The sequence below is a fragment of the Solanum lycopersicum genome, chromosome 1 (assembly GCF_036512215.1).
Source record: "Solanum lycopersicum chromosome 1, SLM_r2.1".
NCBI lineage: Eukaryota > Viridiplantae > Streptophyta > Magnoliopsida > Solanales > Solanaceae > Solanum > Solanum lycopersicum.
The window spans coordinates 94,310,429-94,328,019 of record NC_090800.1 but is presented as its reverse complement, the minus strand read 5'-3'; the positions used below and the strand labels follow the sequence as shown (position 1 = coordinate 94,328,019).

Here is a 17,591-nt window from a genome sequence, read left to right as displayed (position 1 = left end):
GATTATAATACAGAGACACTAGTACTAGTTAACAATATAGAAAAATATTGTAATGGAGAAAAATAATACTATGCATTATTATTGTTAATTATAAAGAAATCAGATAATCTAGATTAATTAATTAAATAGAGGGCTAATAGCTGTATAATATATATATACTATCAATCATTATTACAGAAAAGAACAAAGGAGACAAGTGTTGCAGTTGCAATGGCAAATTTTGAGGGCAGAAAAAAGGAGGTGATAGCAATAATTGGAGGTGGAATCAGCGGCCTCCTAGCGTGCAAATACTGCATTTCCAAAGGATTTGATCCAATTTTGTTCGAGTCAAAGAGTAGCATTGGGGGTGTTTGGACTAAGACAATTGGGAGCACTAAGCTGCAGACACCAAAACCCGTATACCAGTTTTCTGATTTTCCATGGCCCGATTCAGTTAACCAAGTGTTTCCTGACCAACAAATGGTGCTTGAGTACATTGAATCGTACGCACGTCACTTTGATTTGTTTAGCCACATTCACTTCAACAGCAAAGTGTTGAGCCTCAACTTTGAAGATGGCGGCAGTGGAGACGGAGAATGGAATTTGTGGGGCGAGGCTTATAGTTATAGCAATAAAGGGAAGTGGAAAGTCACTGTACAGGACACTCGAGCCATATCCCCACAGATACAGGTAATTATGGAAGGAACATCTCTCAATGTAAGCAAAATTTAGTGTTTTATGGAAGAAAAAGTCATTTCAACTTTCACTTGCTAATAATCATGTCTTGGAAAGCCAAAAAGGTAAGAAAAAATTCTCCCAATTTTGACTCTTCTTTCCCATACATACAACTTCCTTTTTGTTCTCTGTTTTATTTGTTTCAACTTATATTTTGAATCTAACCCCCCAAAAAAAAAAAATTGATGCCCGCTTAAATGTTCTTTCTTCCTGCCTACATCAAGCAAAAAGAAAATGGCGAACACAAAAGCATACCATAGATTTAAAAAAATTGCTTGAGATGAGTTCAGGTGTATCGTCTAGAAGATTTATTACTAATAGTTTATAGAAATTATCTACTTGTGAGTATTAATTTTGCATGCAGATATACCAAGTTGATTTCGTAGTAGTTTGTGTGGGAAGGTTCAGTCAAGTCCCAAACATGCCTGAATTCCCTCAAAACAAAGGCCCTGAAGTTTTTGAGGGTGAAGTAGTCCATTCGATGGATTATTCAATGATGGACTCCTCAACTGCAACCAACTTTGTCAAAGGAAAACAAGTTGCCGTCGTAGGATTCCAAAAATCAGGAATGGACATTGCCATGGAGTGCTCCACAGTTAATGGTAAGTTAATTCTACCTCTTTCTCTAGCTAGAGGCGCTGTTGCTTCTTGCACTAGTAATGTATTAAAGTTATGTAATGCTTATGTAGGGGTTGAACGTCCATGCACAGTACTAATCAGGACACCACATTGGAACCTTCCCGATTATTTCCCATGGGGACTCAATTTGGGATATCTGTTCCTAAATCGATTCTCTGAACTTATGGTTCATAAACCTGGTGAAGGCTTTCTTCTAAGTCTCCTCGCCACAATTCTTTCACCATTAGTAATTATTTTTCTTTCCTCGCTCATTAATTTGAATTCTCTTCCTCTCACAGAACTAATGTGCATGCATATATTTTGACAGAGGTGGGCCTTTACAAAATATATAGAAAGTTACATAAAACACAAACACCAGCTTGCAAAACATGGAATGGTGCCAGAGCATAGTTTCTTAAACGAATTGAGTTCCTGTTCAGTTTCTTTAGTGCCAGAGGGCTTCTATGAGAGAGTAGAGGAAGGAAGTATCAAGCTCATCAAGAAAGCAGAGAGTTTTGGATTCTCAAAAGAAGGTATTGTGCTCGACGGTCATGCTACTGAACCCATTAAAGCCGACGTAGTCATACTAGCTACTGGCTTCAATGGACTTGATTATCTCAAGCATATTTTTGAATCGACAAAATATCAGGAATTCATAGCAGGCTCAGATGATTCTGCTGCAGTTCCCCTCTATAGGTGAGTGAGTACTTTTGGTCTGGATGCTCCAAAATTATTATACATATATATCTCATATGGAAATAATTATATTTATCAGGGAATGCATTCATCCCCGGATTCAACAACTGGCAATAATTGGATTCTCAGAAAGCGTATCTAATCTACACACCTCGGAAATAAGGTGTCGATGGCTGGGAGAGCTTCTTGATGGAAAATTTAAGCTACCAAGCATTAAGGTGATGGAGAAAGAGATAGCAGAATGGGATAAATACAAGAAGAGATATTCATATAACAAGTACTACAGGAGATCATGCATTGGTGCATTGCACATTTGGTACAATGACCAACTATGCAAGGACATGGGATGGAACCCTAAAAGGAAAAACGGCTTTTGGGCTGAGTGGTTCCAACCTTACGGCCCAATGGATTACATCGGCTAATGTATGTTAAAGAGCTCCAAAACCTCCCATCTTGAAATTTCTTTTTCTAAATATGTTTTCTTTTACTGAACCTTTGTGCAATAAAGGGTAGCATGCTACTACTCTTTCCAGTTCAAAAGGAATGTCTTCTGAGAGTAACAAAAAGTGCTTTGATATATGCACAAAACTTTTCCTCAACGAGGACAAAGTTCATTTCTAAAAAGATGTTCAAATTTTTATTCTCCTCCATTACCTAATTAGTACGATGACAAATGTTTTACAGTTCACATTTCTAACTCCCCTATCCTATATACTTGTAGCGGAAAGTAGCAATAAAATTAAGAAAGTGGAAACTAATTACTTGGAAAAATTCCTCCACAACTCGCTCCATTGTATTGTTTGGCCCCAGAGATGGCTATGCTTATTATAATTTGTATATTCTAACAATTTGGTTCTTTATTGACTTGATTTTGTTTTTCTAATCCTAAGGGAGTTGCAGGCAGGCTTGGCTTGGCTTGGCTTATATCTTACCACGATGCTCTCAATTGAGTAATTATATGGTTAGTTGGTATTGGGCATTGCCCACAATGGCCAAGTACAATTTGATTACAACAAATATTAGTATAAAGTCAAATGTATAGACAAAAATTTTCAAATGCGGGCACCATTTCTATATAACCGTTTTTCAAATGGAACTGTGGTTTCTAACCAAACAAAGTAAGTATATATTATCAGTCACATGTTAAAAAAGTAACTGAGGATTGCGTGTTCTGATTAAGTAATGCAGCTCATCCTTCCATATATTTACTAAAAGTAGTTGGTATTGAAATAAATTTAGGAATAATTGGACCATGGAAATTGGAATACAAAGATTAATAATAAGCTACTCCCTATATAAAGGGTATAAGCTACTCCCTATTTAAAGGGCAGGGCAATTCAAGCTGTTTATCAGTACGAAATGGCAAATTTTAATGACAGAAAGAAAGAGGTGATAGCCATAATAGGTGCTGGAATCAGCGGACTGTTGGCCTGCAAGTACTGCATTTCTAAAGGATTTGATCCAATTGTGTTTGAGTCAGAGAGTGGCATTGGAGGTGTTTGGAGAAAGACCATTGAGAGCACTAAGCTGCAGACACCAAAATCGTTTTACCAGTTCTCTGATTTCCCCTGGCCTGATTCCGTAACCGAAATGCTCCCTCACCAAAAAACGGTGCTGGAGTACATTGAATCGTACGCAACTCACTTTGATTTGGTCCGACACATTAAGTTCAATAGCAAAGTGTTGAGCCTAAGCTATGAAGATGACAGCAGCTCTGGAGAATGGAATTTGTGTAAAGGCAAGTGGAACGTCACCGTACAGCACACTTCTACACAGGCAAGTACAACGCTTAATTACCAAATTAAGAAAATTTCGACCTAAACACTTTTACTTTTTGTGAAAACGAGATGTATAGAAAGAAATATTGAAATTTTTTTGTTGCATGCAGGTATACCAAGTTGATTTTGTAGTAGTTTGCTTGGGAAGGTTCAGCCAGCTCCCAAACATGCCTGAATTTCGTCCAAACAATGGACCTGAAGCTTTTGAGGGGCAAGTAATCCATTCAATGGACCATTCCAAGATGGACACCAAAACTGCAACCAACTTTGTCAAAGGAAAACAAGTAGCCGTTGTTGGATTTCAGAGATCAGGAATGGACATTGCAATGGAGTGCTCTACCGTTAATGGTAAGTAACTGTTAGTTGTTAGGCCTATCACATCTAAAAGTTTACGCTTTTATTATTTAATTATATATTGCAGGGGTTGAACGTCCATGCACGGTACTAATCAGGACCCCGCATTGGAACCTTCCAGATTTTTCCCCATGGGGACTTAATTTGGGATATCTCTACTTAAGTCGATTCTCCGAACTTATGGTGCATAAACCTGGTGAAGGCCTTCTTTTAAGTCTCCTCGCCACAACTCTTTCACCATTGGTAACTAACTAAATGCCCCCATATATACACATACACATCTCTGTTTTCTACAAACAAAATTAACGAACAGTATCATTTCACAGAGGTGGGCCTTTTCAAAATATGTAGAAACTTATATAAAACACAAGAATAGGCTTGCAAAATATGGAATGGTGCCAAAGCATAGCTTCTTAAACGAATTGAGTTCGTGTTCAGCTGCTCTAGTTCCAGAAGGCTTCTACGACAGAGTTGAGGAGGGAAGTATAAAGCTTATCAAGAAAGCAGACTGCTTTGGATTTTCTAAAGAAGGTATTGTGCTCGATGGTCAGGCCGAAACAATAAAATCCGACTTAGTCATACTAGCTACCGGCTTCAAAGGAATTGATAAGCTCAAACACATTTTTCTATCAACAAAATATCAAGAATTCATAGCAGGCTCAGATGATTCTGCTACCGTTCCCCTTTATAGGTGAGTAAGAAAAAACAATTACTACTTGTTAGAATACTTGCGTCCAATATCAGTCAACGGTCCAGGTCCCTTGACACACTCGAAGTAAGAACAAAGAGTAAGAAAACACAAAAAATAGCACAAGCAGTTTACCTGGTAACCTCATTGCTCAAGGGAGTAAAACCACGACCTGTCACACAGAATTTTCAACCGTTTTCACTAATCTTTCTCAAGCAAAAGTGAAATCAGATTACAACAACGTGAGAAAAAGTTATTTATCTCGCAACCAAGCAATAACTCTACTGCTTGAAGAGCTTAAGCAAATTTCACTTTGCCCACTAAGCTATCACCACTAGATAACTTAGTATTCAAACAAGCAACACAAACGGCTGCCCACTAAATCACCATATTTCGGATGACTTAGGATTTTTACTAAGCAACACACAAGGTTGCCCACTAAATCAGTTGGACTTAACTAACTTAGACTTTTCAGCAAACTAAGAGATCTGAATCCTTTATAATTTGAGGAACAAATTTACAATATTCGTTCAGAAGAAATAATTCTAAGACAACTAAACTTCTAGCTCTTTCAGATTCGAGTTGATCTTGCATATGTTTTTTCACTCCTTTTGTGAGCTTTTGCAAGAGTTCTTGAGATGTTTTCAAGTTGCAAAAACTAAGATTGTGACTATTGGATGTTATGTTTATGTAGAATAGTCACAATCCTTAAAGCAATGACATTGGCTGAGGTTCTGCCGCGTCTGCCACTTCTGCCACTGTTGGAGACTGTGCACCAATTTTTTGTACTTTCTCCAACCTGGCAGTGAGAAGTGTGTCGATCCACGGACTAGGTCCCTCCACAAGGTCCTTGGGTTTGTCTTGTCATCAGTTGAAGATTGTGCACCAACCACTTGTACTTTTTCTAGTTTGGCAATGGAGTGTTTATAACACAACGAACCAAGTCCCTTCATAAGGTCCCTGGGTTTGTCAAATCATCAAAACTACAAATAAAATTTTCCTCTTTTTTGATGATTACAAGTTGTACACCAATGCCTACAAGTTCTTCCATGTTTCCTTCCCCCTATCGATAAAGACCTAACAGTTACATGTACATTTGCACAATGGATCAGGTGGTCTCTGGGTTTGTCAAATCATCAAACTACAAATAACACTACTACTACTACTTTTGCAAGCATATATATTTACATGTCATCTCTCTCAGGGAATGCATTCATCCCCGGATTCCACAAGTTGCAATAATTGGTTTCTCAGAAAGCCTAGCTAATCTATACACATCGGAAATAAGGTGTCGGTGGCTGGCAGAACTCCTTGATGGAAAATTCAGGCTACCTAGCGTAAAGATGATGGAGAAAGACATAGCAGAGTGGGATAAATACAAGAAGAGCTATTCTTATAGCAAGTACTACAGGAGATCGTGTGTGGCAGCATTGCATGTTTGGCACAATGACCAACTTTGCAAGGACATGGGATGGAACCCAAAGAGGAAGAAGGGCTTTTGGGCTGAGTGGTTCCAACCTTATGGACCAATGGATTACTAATAATACTCCAGGCTCTCTGTATTTCAATAATAAAGAATGAACATGCATTGCATCTATATGCAAGTCATGATATTGTAAAATAATAAGTATCAACATTAATAAAATAAAGCTTTGAATAAAATTAAAGCAATACTAGTTTTCCTTGTTAGTCATGCTAATTTGGGAATAGTAATTGTTCAAATGTCATGGTACTGAACTGATTAAACAAGAATCGGGACTCCTTTGGAATTTTTTTAAAAAAATTCCTGTAGATCTATCAATTTTATTATCTCATTGTTAACCGTTAACATTGAAAATAGATAACAAATAACCAAAATTCGATGCAAATCAAGTTATAGAGGATAAATGAAACTGAATCTAAATTGATGCAAAAAGTAAGATGAGCAAACAACTAATTTAATTGCAAAACGGAAAAGCACTTTTAATTTTAAGCGGTTATTAATCAAAACTAAGGAATACTTAGAATAAGATTTTTAAAAAAATTCAGTGGATGAATATAATATGACAAAGAAGGGAAAGTAAATTTAGAAACGAAAGTGTTTGGAAAATAAAGATGGATACGTCATTTCTATTTACAGGATGTGATAGAAAATATGAATTACTCCACAAAAGTAGCTAATGGATATAGACAAGTAATTATAAGATGCCCCTTCATATCAATTATATTGACTATGTTGATATTGCGTCTAAATTCACTCATCTAATCATCATCATATATATCTTCATATCATATATTATATATTACTAAAAGTATGAGAAAAAAAATTAAAAGTTAAATTATGATTTTATTTTTTTTATAAATTAAATTATTATAAATTATTTTTAAAAATAATTGAATAAATTTAATTAAAATATTAATGACTTTTAGACTTTTCAAGATTAATTTTTAATTAAATATCTAATTAATTCTTATTTATCATCTATAATTTATATGTATATAATAATTATAATTTTTTTAAAAAAAATGATCTCTACCTAAATTGCTATATTTTTCCTCTTCTCATAACTTTTTTCTTAACCCCTCTCATGAATAATATAATTTATGTGGATAAAGTATTAAATAACAAAATTTAATAATTTAAAGGATGCAAATCTGCAAAATTGAGACACACATTGATACTGTCCTCTTGACTATTATTGAAGAATGATTATATCTTCACAAATTTAAATTCATTAATGCTTAATTATCTGATAAGAACTTTAGTTGTTCTTTCTACATGGTTTGCTCATTTTAATTTTCTTTTTCATATTTTCATTTATATATTATTATTTGTTAATTACTTATTCAACTTTTATACTCTTAATATCCATAACTCTCATCTTTTCACATTCATAACCTCCAAATATTTAAACTAAAGTTTTAAGATATCTTTTGATATTCCTTCTATTCTATTTAAATATATTCAACTTCTTTATCTCATGAAACTCATACAAAAATTATAATGCTATCATTTTTATTCTATAGTTAAAGTAGATGAAGAAGCCTTTTGAATTTTGATAGGATATGAAAGGAGTTGATAAGAACTCCGAGAGATATGTATTAATTTTGTACTTATTTTTTATTTATACATACACCAGTATGTCTACATTGTATTTTTTCTTAAATTTCTTTCTTTTTGTCTTTTTTTTTTCTCCATTAAACTTTTTTATTTAGTTTTCTATGAATGTTTTATTGTGTAAGTCTTTATTCTTATTACATTTTGTTATTCATTACAATTTACATATATATTTTCATAAAATTTTAGTCATTCTAACCTATCTATAAAAATTCACATGATATATAGTAGTACAAGTAGAAGATAGCGAGTGTATTGTTGCTTGTACCAAATGGGTAGCAGAAAAAAGGAGGTTATAGCAATAATTGGTGGAATAGGCGTCCTGTTGGCTTGCAAAATATGCAATCACCTAAGGATTTGATCCAATTGTGTTTGAGTAGCATTGGAGTGAGAGTATTGAGAGTACTTGCAAAGTTGCAGACACCAAAACCCCTCTCTGGCCCGATTCTGTAGCTGAAGCCATCAAACGGTGCATTGAATCATACGCACGCCACTTTGATTTGCTTCGCCACATTCAATTCAATAGCAAAGTGTTGAGCCTCAGCTATGAAGTGGAGACAATTGAGTAGCTCAAGCTGATGGTGCCAGAGTTGAGGAAGGAAGTATCAAGCAAAGAGTTTTGGATTTACTAAACAAGGCATCGTGGTTGAGGGTCAGGCTGAAACAATAAAATCGGACTTACTCATAAATAATAACAAAAACATTTTACGTCCGAAAATCTTGTGAATATCGGGAAATTCATGGGTAGGGAGGAGCAAAGTAATCTATGATAATAAAGAATTTTAGAGTGAATAAATTTAGGGTGTGTTTTGCACGATTTAAAAAAATGGTTTTCTTAGAAAATAAGTGGATATTAAAGTTATTTTCTCATGTTTAGTTGATGAGTAGAATATATTTTTAGAGTTTTAACATTTGCTTAATGAATAAAAAATACTATTTAGATTTATTTATTTATTTTTGGCTTGAGAATAAAAACAACTCTTTGAAAAAATATTTTTGATTCGAAAATCAACCCCGATAATTAATCCTAGACCCAACATCGACACTTAAACTAGAACAAAACTCCGATGACCGTTCCAAAATCTGACCTTGAGATCTAACCCAGAGCCTGTCTCTGTAAAATAAATCCAAAGAAATGATTCTTAAAAAAAATTGACAGGGTTGGAAGGGAAGAGATGGGGAAGGAGTGGCGTAAAAAATAAAAAAATTAAATTTGAAATATTTATCAAAAGTAATTTTTTTTGGTTTCGAGGGTGGAGGTTAGGGGTTAAAATCTTAAAATTTTGAAATATTTTTCAAAAATAAATTTAAAATTTTTTGTTTGGAGTGGGGGGATGAGGCTGATTTTGGAATAGGGATATATATATATATATATATATATATATATATATATATATATATATATATATATATATATATATATATATATATATGTTTGTAATTTATCAAATAAGAAAATTAAAAAAAAAAGATAATTATTAATTTTTTGAATGGAGAGAGTCGAATATGTGATATGGTTAGATTTCAGTTGTGGTCCCTAACCTCGTCTTTACTTGAAGTTCTGAATCAAATACTGAACTAATAATATGTTTATGCTATATATATGAATGGGTTAGGTTCTTTCATGATGAAGAACTCACATTTGGGTGGAACAACATCTTGGATTTAGTCCTTATATATAGCTAGCTCGAGCAATTCTCTATCTTTTGAACTAATTCATGAGATTAAGCTAAATATAAAATCATTTATTTAACATATCTCGTTAAAATTCATTATTCAATTCATGTTTTTTTTTTTACATGTTGAACCAGCAGTTTTTATATAAGAGAAAATATCTCATTTCAATTAACAATCGTATAGATTGACATTTGATACTGATTTGTAGAAAATATAAAGCACTGAGACAGAGATGTAGAAATATCTTGGCATGATCTAAATTCTCATGTAGGGATGTAAACTGGGCAAGTCGCTTTGATTTTTCTTCCATCTTCATCTAATTCAACTTTGTCAAGTACTTCATTTCATCATCTCTTTATTAATCCACAAAATCCCAACATACTTATAAATTTGATCGATTTTTATGAAAACTAGAAAGTTTCTCGATTCAGTGAAATAAGGTGTCGATGGGTCGCAGAATTTCTTGATGGAAAGTTTAAGGTGCCAAGCGTTGATAAATACAAGAAGTACTACAGGAGATCGTGTGTCGCAATGACCAACTTTGCAAGGAACCCAAAGAGGAAAAAGGGGGTTTGGGCTGAGTGGTTCCAACCTTATGGATTACACCGGCTAATATAAAAGAGGGAGCCTCCCATCTCATCAGTATTCATTTTAGGAATGCACCTGTGATTTGAACCAATTAATTGCTGGTTATACAACCGCAAGGCCACCCCATATCCTCTGACATTGTCTTTTTTCTTTTCGTTCCCCCTATTGGGACTCTAGTAAGATGCCCCGAGGATTAAGTTTGGGCTTAGGTTTAGGTTTGTACAAACACAAGTACTGAGTAAATATCATCGGCCAACTCAAAATAGAAATCAATATATACCAAGTAATATCATAAATCAACTATGATACTCAACATGCAGCAACAACAAGTACTATATCATTAACGATTACCGTCAAGTTCACACATGAGGACTCAAGCCTCAATACCATACTCATTTGAGAATCATGTTCATTAGATTGAGTATATTAACATTTTTCAAGATTCATTATCTTTATTTCTCTTGTGTCGGTACGTGACACTCCGATCCCCTAAATCTACGTGTCGGTTCGTGACACCCGATCCCCTAAATCTACGTGTCGGTTCGTGACACCCGATCCCCTAATTCTACGTGTCAATTCGTGACACTCAATCCCCTAATTCTATGTGTCGGTTCGTGACACCCGATCCCCTAATTCTACGTGTCGGTTTAGGACACTTGATCCCCTAATTCTACGTGTCGGTTCGTGACACCCGATCCCCTAATACTACGTGTCGGTTCGTGACACCCGATCCCCTAATACTACGTGTCGGTTCGTGACACCCGATCCCCTAATACTACGTGTCGGTTCGTGACACCTGATCCCCTAATCTCCTTCTATCAATTCATCAAGCCTTCTTTCTTACCAAGGCATCATCCATCCCCTTATTTTAGTTCATCACGTCTTCTTTTATACCAAGGCCTCATTATTAACAAAGAGATTAGGATTTTGCAAGATTTGGGATTTAATAACTTCATCATGCTTATATAATCACAATTATATAATTACATTCATGCAAGCATACAATTAAGCACAAAGCAGGGTTTACAATATTATCAATACATATCATTCGCTATTAAGAGTTTATTACGAATACCGTAAGAAAAACCATAACCTACCTCCACCGAAGATTAGAAATCAAGCAAGCAAATTCCCAAAGCTTTGTTCTTCTTCTCTCCCTGTTCGTTCGTTTTCTCCCTCTCTTGTGCTTTCAAATTTTCTTATTCAAACCCTCTTTCTTTTACCCTAATTAACATATAATTAAGGATAAAAGATGGCAATAATAACCCACTAATTTACTCAAGGTTACCTCTTTTAACCCCCAAGTAATTAGACTCATTAACATAAACCCACTAACTTTATAATTAAAGCAGAAATAGTCAAAAACGCCCCTTAAAACGTATAAAGAAATCCGATCCAGACTGGGATTACGCAGTCTGTGACGGCCCGTCGCGCCTGCGACGGTCCGTCCTGCTGCTCCGTCACAGACTTCAGAGACTCAATTTCTCTGAAGGGTCTGTGACGGTCCGTCACCCCTGTGACGGTCCATCCTGCCATTCCGTTACGAAGTTTAAAGAGTCGTTCCCTGTACCAAATTCTCAAGAGTTGAAGTGTTTTGAAACGGCGGATCACGACGGTTCGTCGTGCCTGTGACGGTCCGTCCTGCAGGTCCGTCACAGAGTTCAGAGAGTCGATTCTCAGTACCCAATTTTCAGAATTTCTAAGTGTTTTAAAACGAGACCCCTCGACTGTCCGTCGTGTCCATGACGGTCCGTCGTGTGTTTCGTCATCTCAGCCTGTTTTTCCAGAAATAAAATCTGCTGCTCAAAACGACTAAACAGGTCGTTACAATTAGTTATCCTTCACATCCACCTATTGGCTCTCAAATACCCCCTAACATCCACCTATTGACTCTCAATACCCTTTCATCCACCTTTGGATCCAATATTGATCACTTTTATAGTGAATTATCATTTCAATATTTTTAAAAAAAAATACTTGACGGTCATCTATTGACTACAATTGAATTACTTAAATTGATTTACAAACTCATTCATCATACTATATCCAAGTTGACTACACTTGACTCAAGTAAATTATACCCAACCCACATTAACTACACCCGCTACAATTACCTCATCGATTAAAACAAATATACACTTTATTCTCCAACATTTCACTTCCTCTTTCAACCTTACTTCCCTAATATATATACTTACAATCTCAAAAAATGCTACCTAAATACACTCATGTATCACCATAAAAGATTATGAGTGTTTTGGTAATTTCTTATGGTGATACATGTGTGTATTTAAGTATTATTTTTTTGAAATTATAGGTGAATATATTGGAAAACAAGGTTGATAGATGACGTGAAATGTTAGGAATAAAGGGTGTATTTGTTTTAATCGGTGGGTTAATATAATTTGGGACGCATGTAATTTATTAATTTGGGTTGTGTATAATTAGTAATGACTAAGTTTATAAATTAATTTAAGTAATTTAACTGTATAAATCTAATAGTTGTCTTCTACGTGTATCAAAAAAATATTTATATGATAATTCGTTATAGAAGTAGTCAATATTGGACCCAAAAATGGACGACAGAGGTATTTCAGAACCAATATATGAGTGCAGGGTAATTTTGTACCATTACTCCATTAGTTCAAGGGTAGTTTTGGCCCTTTTTTGATAAATAAATGACACTTAATAATTTTTTAATCTATAGAGGTAAGAAGATTGAGAGTAACTCATATAACAAGTTACTATAATATTGTAAAGGTGATTATATGTTACGTGATAAATCTTTAAATATGTAGAGAAATTTTACTTTTTCACTTGTCATTGGTCTTCATGGTTTTGCCATATGTCTCACAATTATAATATTTTATTTAGTTATTTGAAAGTAAAAAAAAATTCATGATGGAGTGTTGCTTTTATTATATACTAGCTAGTAAGTTTATTGACTATTTTCTTCCTTTTTTTTGGATTGGGGGGTGGGGGGGGGGGGGGTAAATGATAGTACGATAAAAAATATATTTTTAGAAATAATGTTTCTTTATTCTTATATTTTAGGAAAAATTCTTTTGGCCAGAAAAATTTGATCATAATGGCGAGAATGATACATTCACGCTATAAACAGGTTTACTTTTTGACATTTTTATCCTTATTTAAATTTAAATTTAGTAATTATTTTTTAATACATAAAAAGTTTTCCAATGCATGGAGATTAGACTTGTTTCCAGATTCTCATAATTTTATAATTACATGTTAATTTCAATTTCTTTTTAAAAGATTACAAAATGATAGTCTATAATTTCTTTTCTTCCCTCTACTTTCCAATATAAATTTTAAAGAACACATAAAAAATTACAATTAAGAAATAAAATTTAAAATTTAAATGACAAGATAAACACTAATAATATTAATTTAAAATAAAATTTATCTCACACTCAATTCAAATTAAAAGTTCATAAAATAACTTAACAAGTAAAATTATTAATAAAAAATGTCATATATATTGGTCATTTATATAATACTACTAATAATAAAATAAAAATAATAATAATAATAATAATAAATTATATTTCTTAACTTTGTGATTTAGAGATAATATATTTTTGGTCCAAAGAAAGTGGCTCACATCTATTTTAATTGTTACATATATAACTTTGATATAGCTGAATCTTTTTTAGATGAAGGAAGTCAAAAAATTGATTTAAAATTATTTCTTGATGAAATAAATATTATACAAGGTATGTTTGACCCTTCTCATAATATTTTGAGGTGTGTTTGAAGAGTCAAGATCATTTTTTGCTGATAAAGGTGAAAAACTTATTAAACTTTTTTAACAAAATAAAAATACAAAAAGGTATATTTGACCCTTCTCGAAATATTTTGAGTTATATTTGATCTTCTTTATACATGAATTTTTGTCTCCTTTTTTTTTCATCTTCTTTGATTCCATGACTAATTTTGATATACTATGTTTATGATCAAATTTAATTTTTCACTTATCTTACAACTACAAAATAAAATTCAATATAACCGCAAAAAAAATGATTAATTTTAGTTTGCTTTTTAATTATTTTTTTCCGTTCATTATTTCTTTTTAATTCTCATGTTTTCTACACTAAAGAGTGAAAGCGAAAATTAAAAATGAATAACAAACTCAAATAATGATAAACAAATATATTCATAAAAGAGATAATTAAGACCCAACTAACCGTTGAATTAAAAAACTCAAAAATAAAATCACGTGAAAAAACTATTTGATTTTCCTCTATGTGAATATTGTTTGGTCAAACAACTAAAATAAATAAATTAAAAATCTAAACTTTAACTTTCGTTAGTAAAAAGAGGATATATGAGTTATTCAATTTGCTCATGTAACAATAAATGTATATGTGACCTTTCCTTTAGAAAATATATATTATCTCTATATCTCAAAATTAAGGAGTATATCAAATCTTTTTCTCGTAATAATAATTCAACATAATATGCACAATATTATTATTATGAAGATCGAACAAATAATGTGGTATGGTAATGAAATGTAAAAAATATTCTATATCTTATTTGATTATTCTATATATAATAATGTTAGTACTATATTAAAAAGAGAGTAGTCAACCTTGATATTAAGACAATTATATAATAAGAAATAACTTTCTTAATTGAAGATATCAGTACGAAAATTGCATTATTATTAATAGTTATTTAAAATATTTAAATCCCAAAATTATATTATTATTTTTTCTAAAATAAAACACACACGATCTATAAACAGTTAATTAATTAGTGAAGAATCATATTACTCATTATCATTCAATTGTAAATTTCAAAATCCATATTTATTTTACTAATATTCCATACTGTTGAGAATCCCTGAGAGTAACGTGTTAATTTTAATTATAATCTTGTATTCACACTATATTACGTCAATTTGATAACTTATAGATCATTACTCATATTTGTTATTAGTATGACGTCTAAGTATATAATTTATAAATCATTGTGTTTAAATAAATTTAGGCTATTTATTTGAATATTTTAACATATAATCTAAAACTATATTGATAACAACAACCAAAACTCGAAACACTTTAGAGATAGCAAATACCACAATATTATAAAAACCATATATCTCACAAGTGTCGATCCTATTTAACAACAATCATATTGAATATGTGATAGTTTTGCACCTTTATTATGTTGACTTGATAACATGTGAACTATTACTTATTTATTATTAACATGAGTTCTAACTAAATAAGTTTATGAAGTTGCGTTAAAATAAATTTAAAATGCATATTTAAACAATTTTGTAAGTATAATTTGAAAATATTTCAATAAAGTCAGGTAAAACTCAGAACACTTTATATATGATAAACATCAAAACATTACAGAAATCATAAAAATTTTATACTTATAAGTATCGACCCTAATTAATTTTGTAAGAATAATATCACAAGAACATTTTTTTAATAATATTAGTTTATTATTCAATAATTATATTTTTTAATATAATTAGTTATAGATAAACTTAGTTGGAGGTGTAAGTGTATATTTCTTATAGTACATAAAATCTAAATGTTTAAATTTGAAATATAGAGAGTGTATATGAAACTGAGTCATATTACAAAAAAATAATTAATGTATCATTTATATATACATAGAAAATTTGACATTAAAGCAAATAAATTATAATTTTTTTTCCAGGAAATTATGATTTTCTTTGTGCTCTTAAAAAAATATTTACATTAATGAAGTTCTACTATACATAAAATAAATACTTTTGTTGTTTCATTCATAGGATGAATTTAACCAATTTAAGTGATTAACTATAGTTATTTATTGTTTCATTCATAGGATAGATTTAACCAATTTAAGTGCTTAAATATAATTATTTATTTTTTACCATATTTTAATGTTTTTATAAGAAGAGAAAAAAAAAGAGTCAAGAAGAAGAAGTGAAATGACCCCCCCCCCCCCCCAACCCCCCCAAAAAAAAAAGAATTGAAGAAGGATAAGGCATGAGACCCAGAAAATTCATCTTACCAAAATAATAGATGCTCATACTATTTTGGAAATATCAAAAAGGTTAATTTAATTTTGGAGGGAAAAGCTATAATAGTCAGAATTGAAAAAAAAATAATTTAAATTTCTTCTCTTTTAAACTAAAGTCAAATCTTTATTATCACTATTTTCTAAATATCTAGAAATATGTGTGAATAACAATAATACAGTATCATCTAACTTTATCTTCTTCTAATTTTTTCCTAATTCACTCTTCTTTTTTTCCTTTTTCTTCATCTTTTTGTCATCCTTTCTCTATTCTTTTTCATTACATGAAAAATTAAACTATACAATTTATAATTTCATAAGATATTTTTTAATACAATTTATCAATAATTTTCTAATTTTAAACTTAAAAATAATAGTTATTATTTCTATTATATACAAAGCATCCAATTCTAAAATTAAGCACACAAAATAAATAGTCATTCATATATAGCTTCATAAGACAAAATTTGTTGGAATAATATTACATTTGTTTTCTTTATTTTAATTTCATTTTAGTAAATTTAATACACTATCATTAACATTTAAAATAATATGAAACAGACTCATTTGAATATTATATTTCATCATCATCTTCTAAAATAGATGAATATTTTTTTTATAATAATTATCAAAATTATTTCCTTTTCGAACAAATCTTATTTTAATAAAGTTTGTACTTTAATGTGATAAATATAGGAGACAAGTTTTATGGGATAATTTAATAATTAGATAAATTTTATGTATTAAAAAATAAGAAAGTAATTTTTCGTGTTATAATTTTTTTGATGTCTTTGGTTTGTCAAATGAGATCGTCACTTATGAACCATGTGAGTTTAAGTATTTCTATAATATGTTGATGCCTATTGGTTTGAAAGTATTTTGAGTTTTGACTGTCTTTATTTAAATAATTCAAACTATATTTTTAATTTTATACATAGCTTAATTTTTTAACATAATAATTACTACAATTACCTAATTAATTAGGACTCATATTAATAACAAATATAAGTAATAATTATCAAATCATCAAATTGGCATTAAAAAAGAGCATAAGACTACAATATTAATGCTTGACTCTTTTGATTTTTTATCCAGGGTTGGAACATATGAACTAGAGTATTTTGAGATTTGACTGTTATTTTTAAACGATTTTACATTATATTAAAAAATTAGGTAAAATTTAATTTAAATTTATTTAATTATAAATACAAAAAATTAATTAATTTTATAAATTCATATTTAGTTTCGAAAAGATATTAATTTTAGGGGAAAATATTATTATTATTATGACTACAACTATGTAAATTTAATATTTAAAATATAATTTCATAACAAA

General features: G+C 31.3%; 2 protein-coding genes and 1 long non-coding RNA gene across 3 annotated transcripts; 2 read left to right on the top strand and 1 right to left on the bottom strand.

Moving 5' to 3' along the window:
• Nucleotides 1-36: 36 nt before the first annotated feature.
• On the top strand, nucleotides 37-3,124 carry LOC101254646 (probable flavin-containing monooxygenase 1). Its single transcript, XM_004231042.5, has 6 exons — nucleotides 37-669; nucleotides 1,079-1,316; nucleotides 1,404-1,579; nucleotides 1,661-2,028; nucleotides 2,108-2,451; nucleotides 2,919-3,124. Exons 1-5 carry the CDS (start codon nucleotides 211-213, stop codon nucleotides 2,448-2,450), a joined length of 1,584 nt encoding a protein of 527 aa, XP_004231090.3. The 5' UTR covers nucleotides 37-210; the 3' UTR covers nucleotide 2,451; nucleotides 2,919-3,124.
• A 106-nt stretch (nucleotides 3,125-3,230) lies between these two features.
• Nucleotides 3,231-4,064, bottom strand: LOC138339247 (uncharacterized). Its single transcript, XR_011212258.1, has 2 exons — nucleotides 3,923-4,064; nucleotides 3,231-3,796 (listed from the first exon to the last, which is right to left on the bottom strand). It is a non-coding gene; the product is annotated as an uncharacterized lncRNA (long non-coding RNA).
• On the top strand, nucleotides 3,388-6,519 carry LOC101254343 (probable flavin-containing monooxygenase 1). The gene is made up of 5 exons (XM_026028895.2): nucleotides 3,388-3,804; nucleotides 3,917-4,154; nucleotides 4,228-4,403; nucleotides 4,487-4,851; nucleotides 6,053-6,519. The coding sequence occupies exons 1-5, from the start codon at nucleotides 3,388-3,390 to the stop codon at nucleotides 6,387-6,389; spliced, it is 1,533 nt and encodes a 510-aa protein (XP_025884680.1). The 3' UTR covers nucleotides 6,390-6,519.
• The last annotated feature ends 11,072 nt before the right edge of the window (nucleotides 6,520-17,591 follow it).

Excerpts from the sequence above, each read along its gene's own strand:
- LOC101254343 (XM_026028895.2), top strand. The coding sequence starts at position 3,388 with ATGGCAAATTTTAATGACAGAAAGAAAGAGGTGATAGCCATAATAGGT. Across the intron at positions 4,155-4,227 it reads GGAGTGCTCTACCGTTAATG|GGGTTGAACGTCCATGCACG; the intron begins GTAAGTAACTGT and ends TATATATTGCAG. Across the intron at positions 4,852-6,052 it reads GCTACCGTTCCCCTTTATAG|GGAATGCATTCATCCCCGGA; the intron begins GTGAGTAAGAAA and ends CATCTCTCTCAG.
- LOC101254646 (XM_004231042.5), top strand. The coding sequence starts at position 211 with ATGGCAAATTTTGAGGGCAGAAAAAAGGAGGTGATAGCAATAATTGGA. Across the intron at positions 670-1,078 it reads CCATATCCCCACAGATACAG|ATATACCAAGTTGATTTCGT; the intron begins GTAATTATGGAA and ends TTTTGCATGCAG. Across the intron at positions 1,317-1,403 it reads GGAGTGCTCCACAGTTAATG|GGGTTGAACGTCCATGCACA; the intron begins GTAAGTTAATTC and ends ATGCTTATGTAG.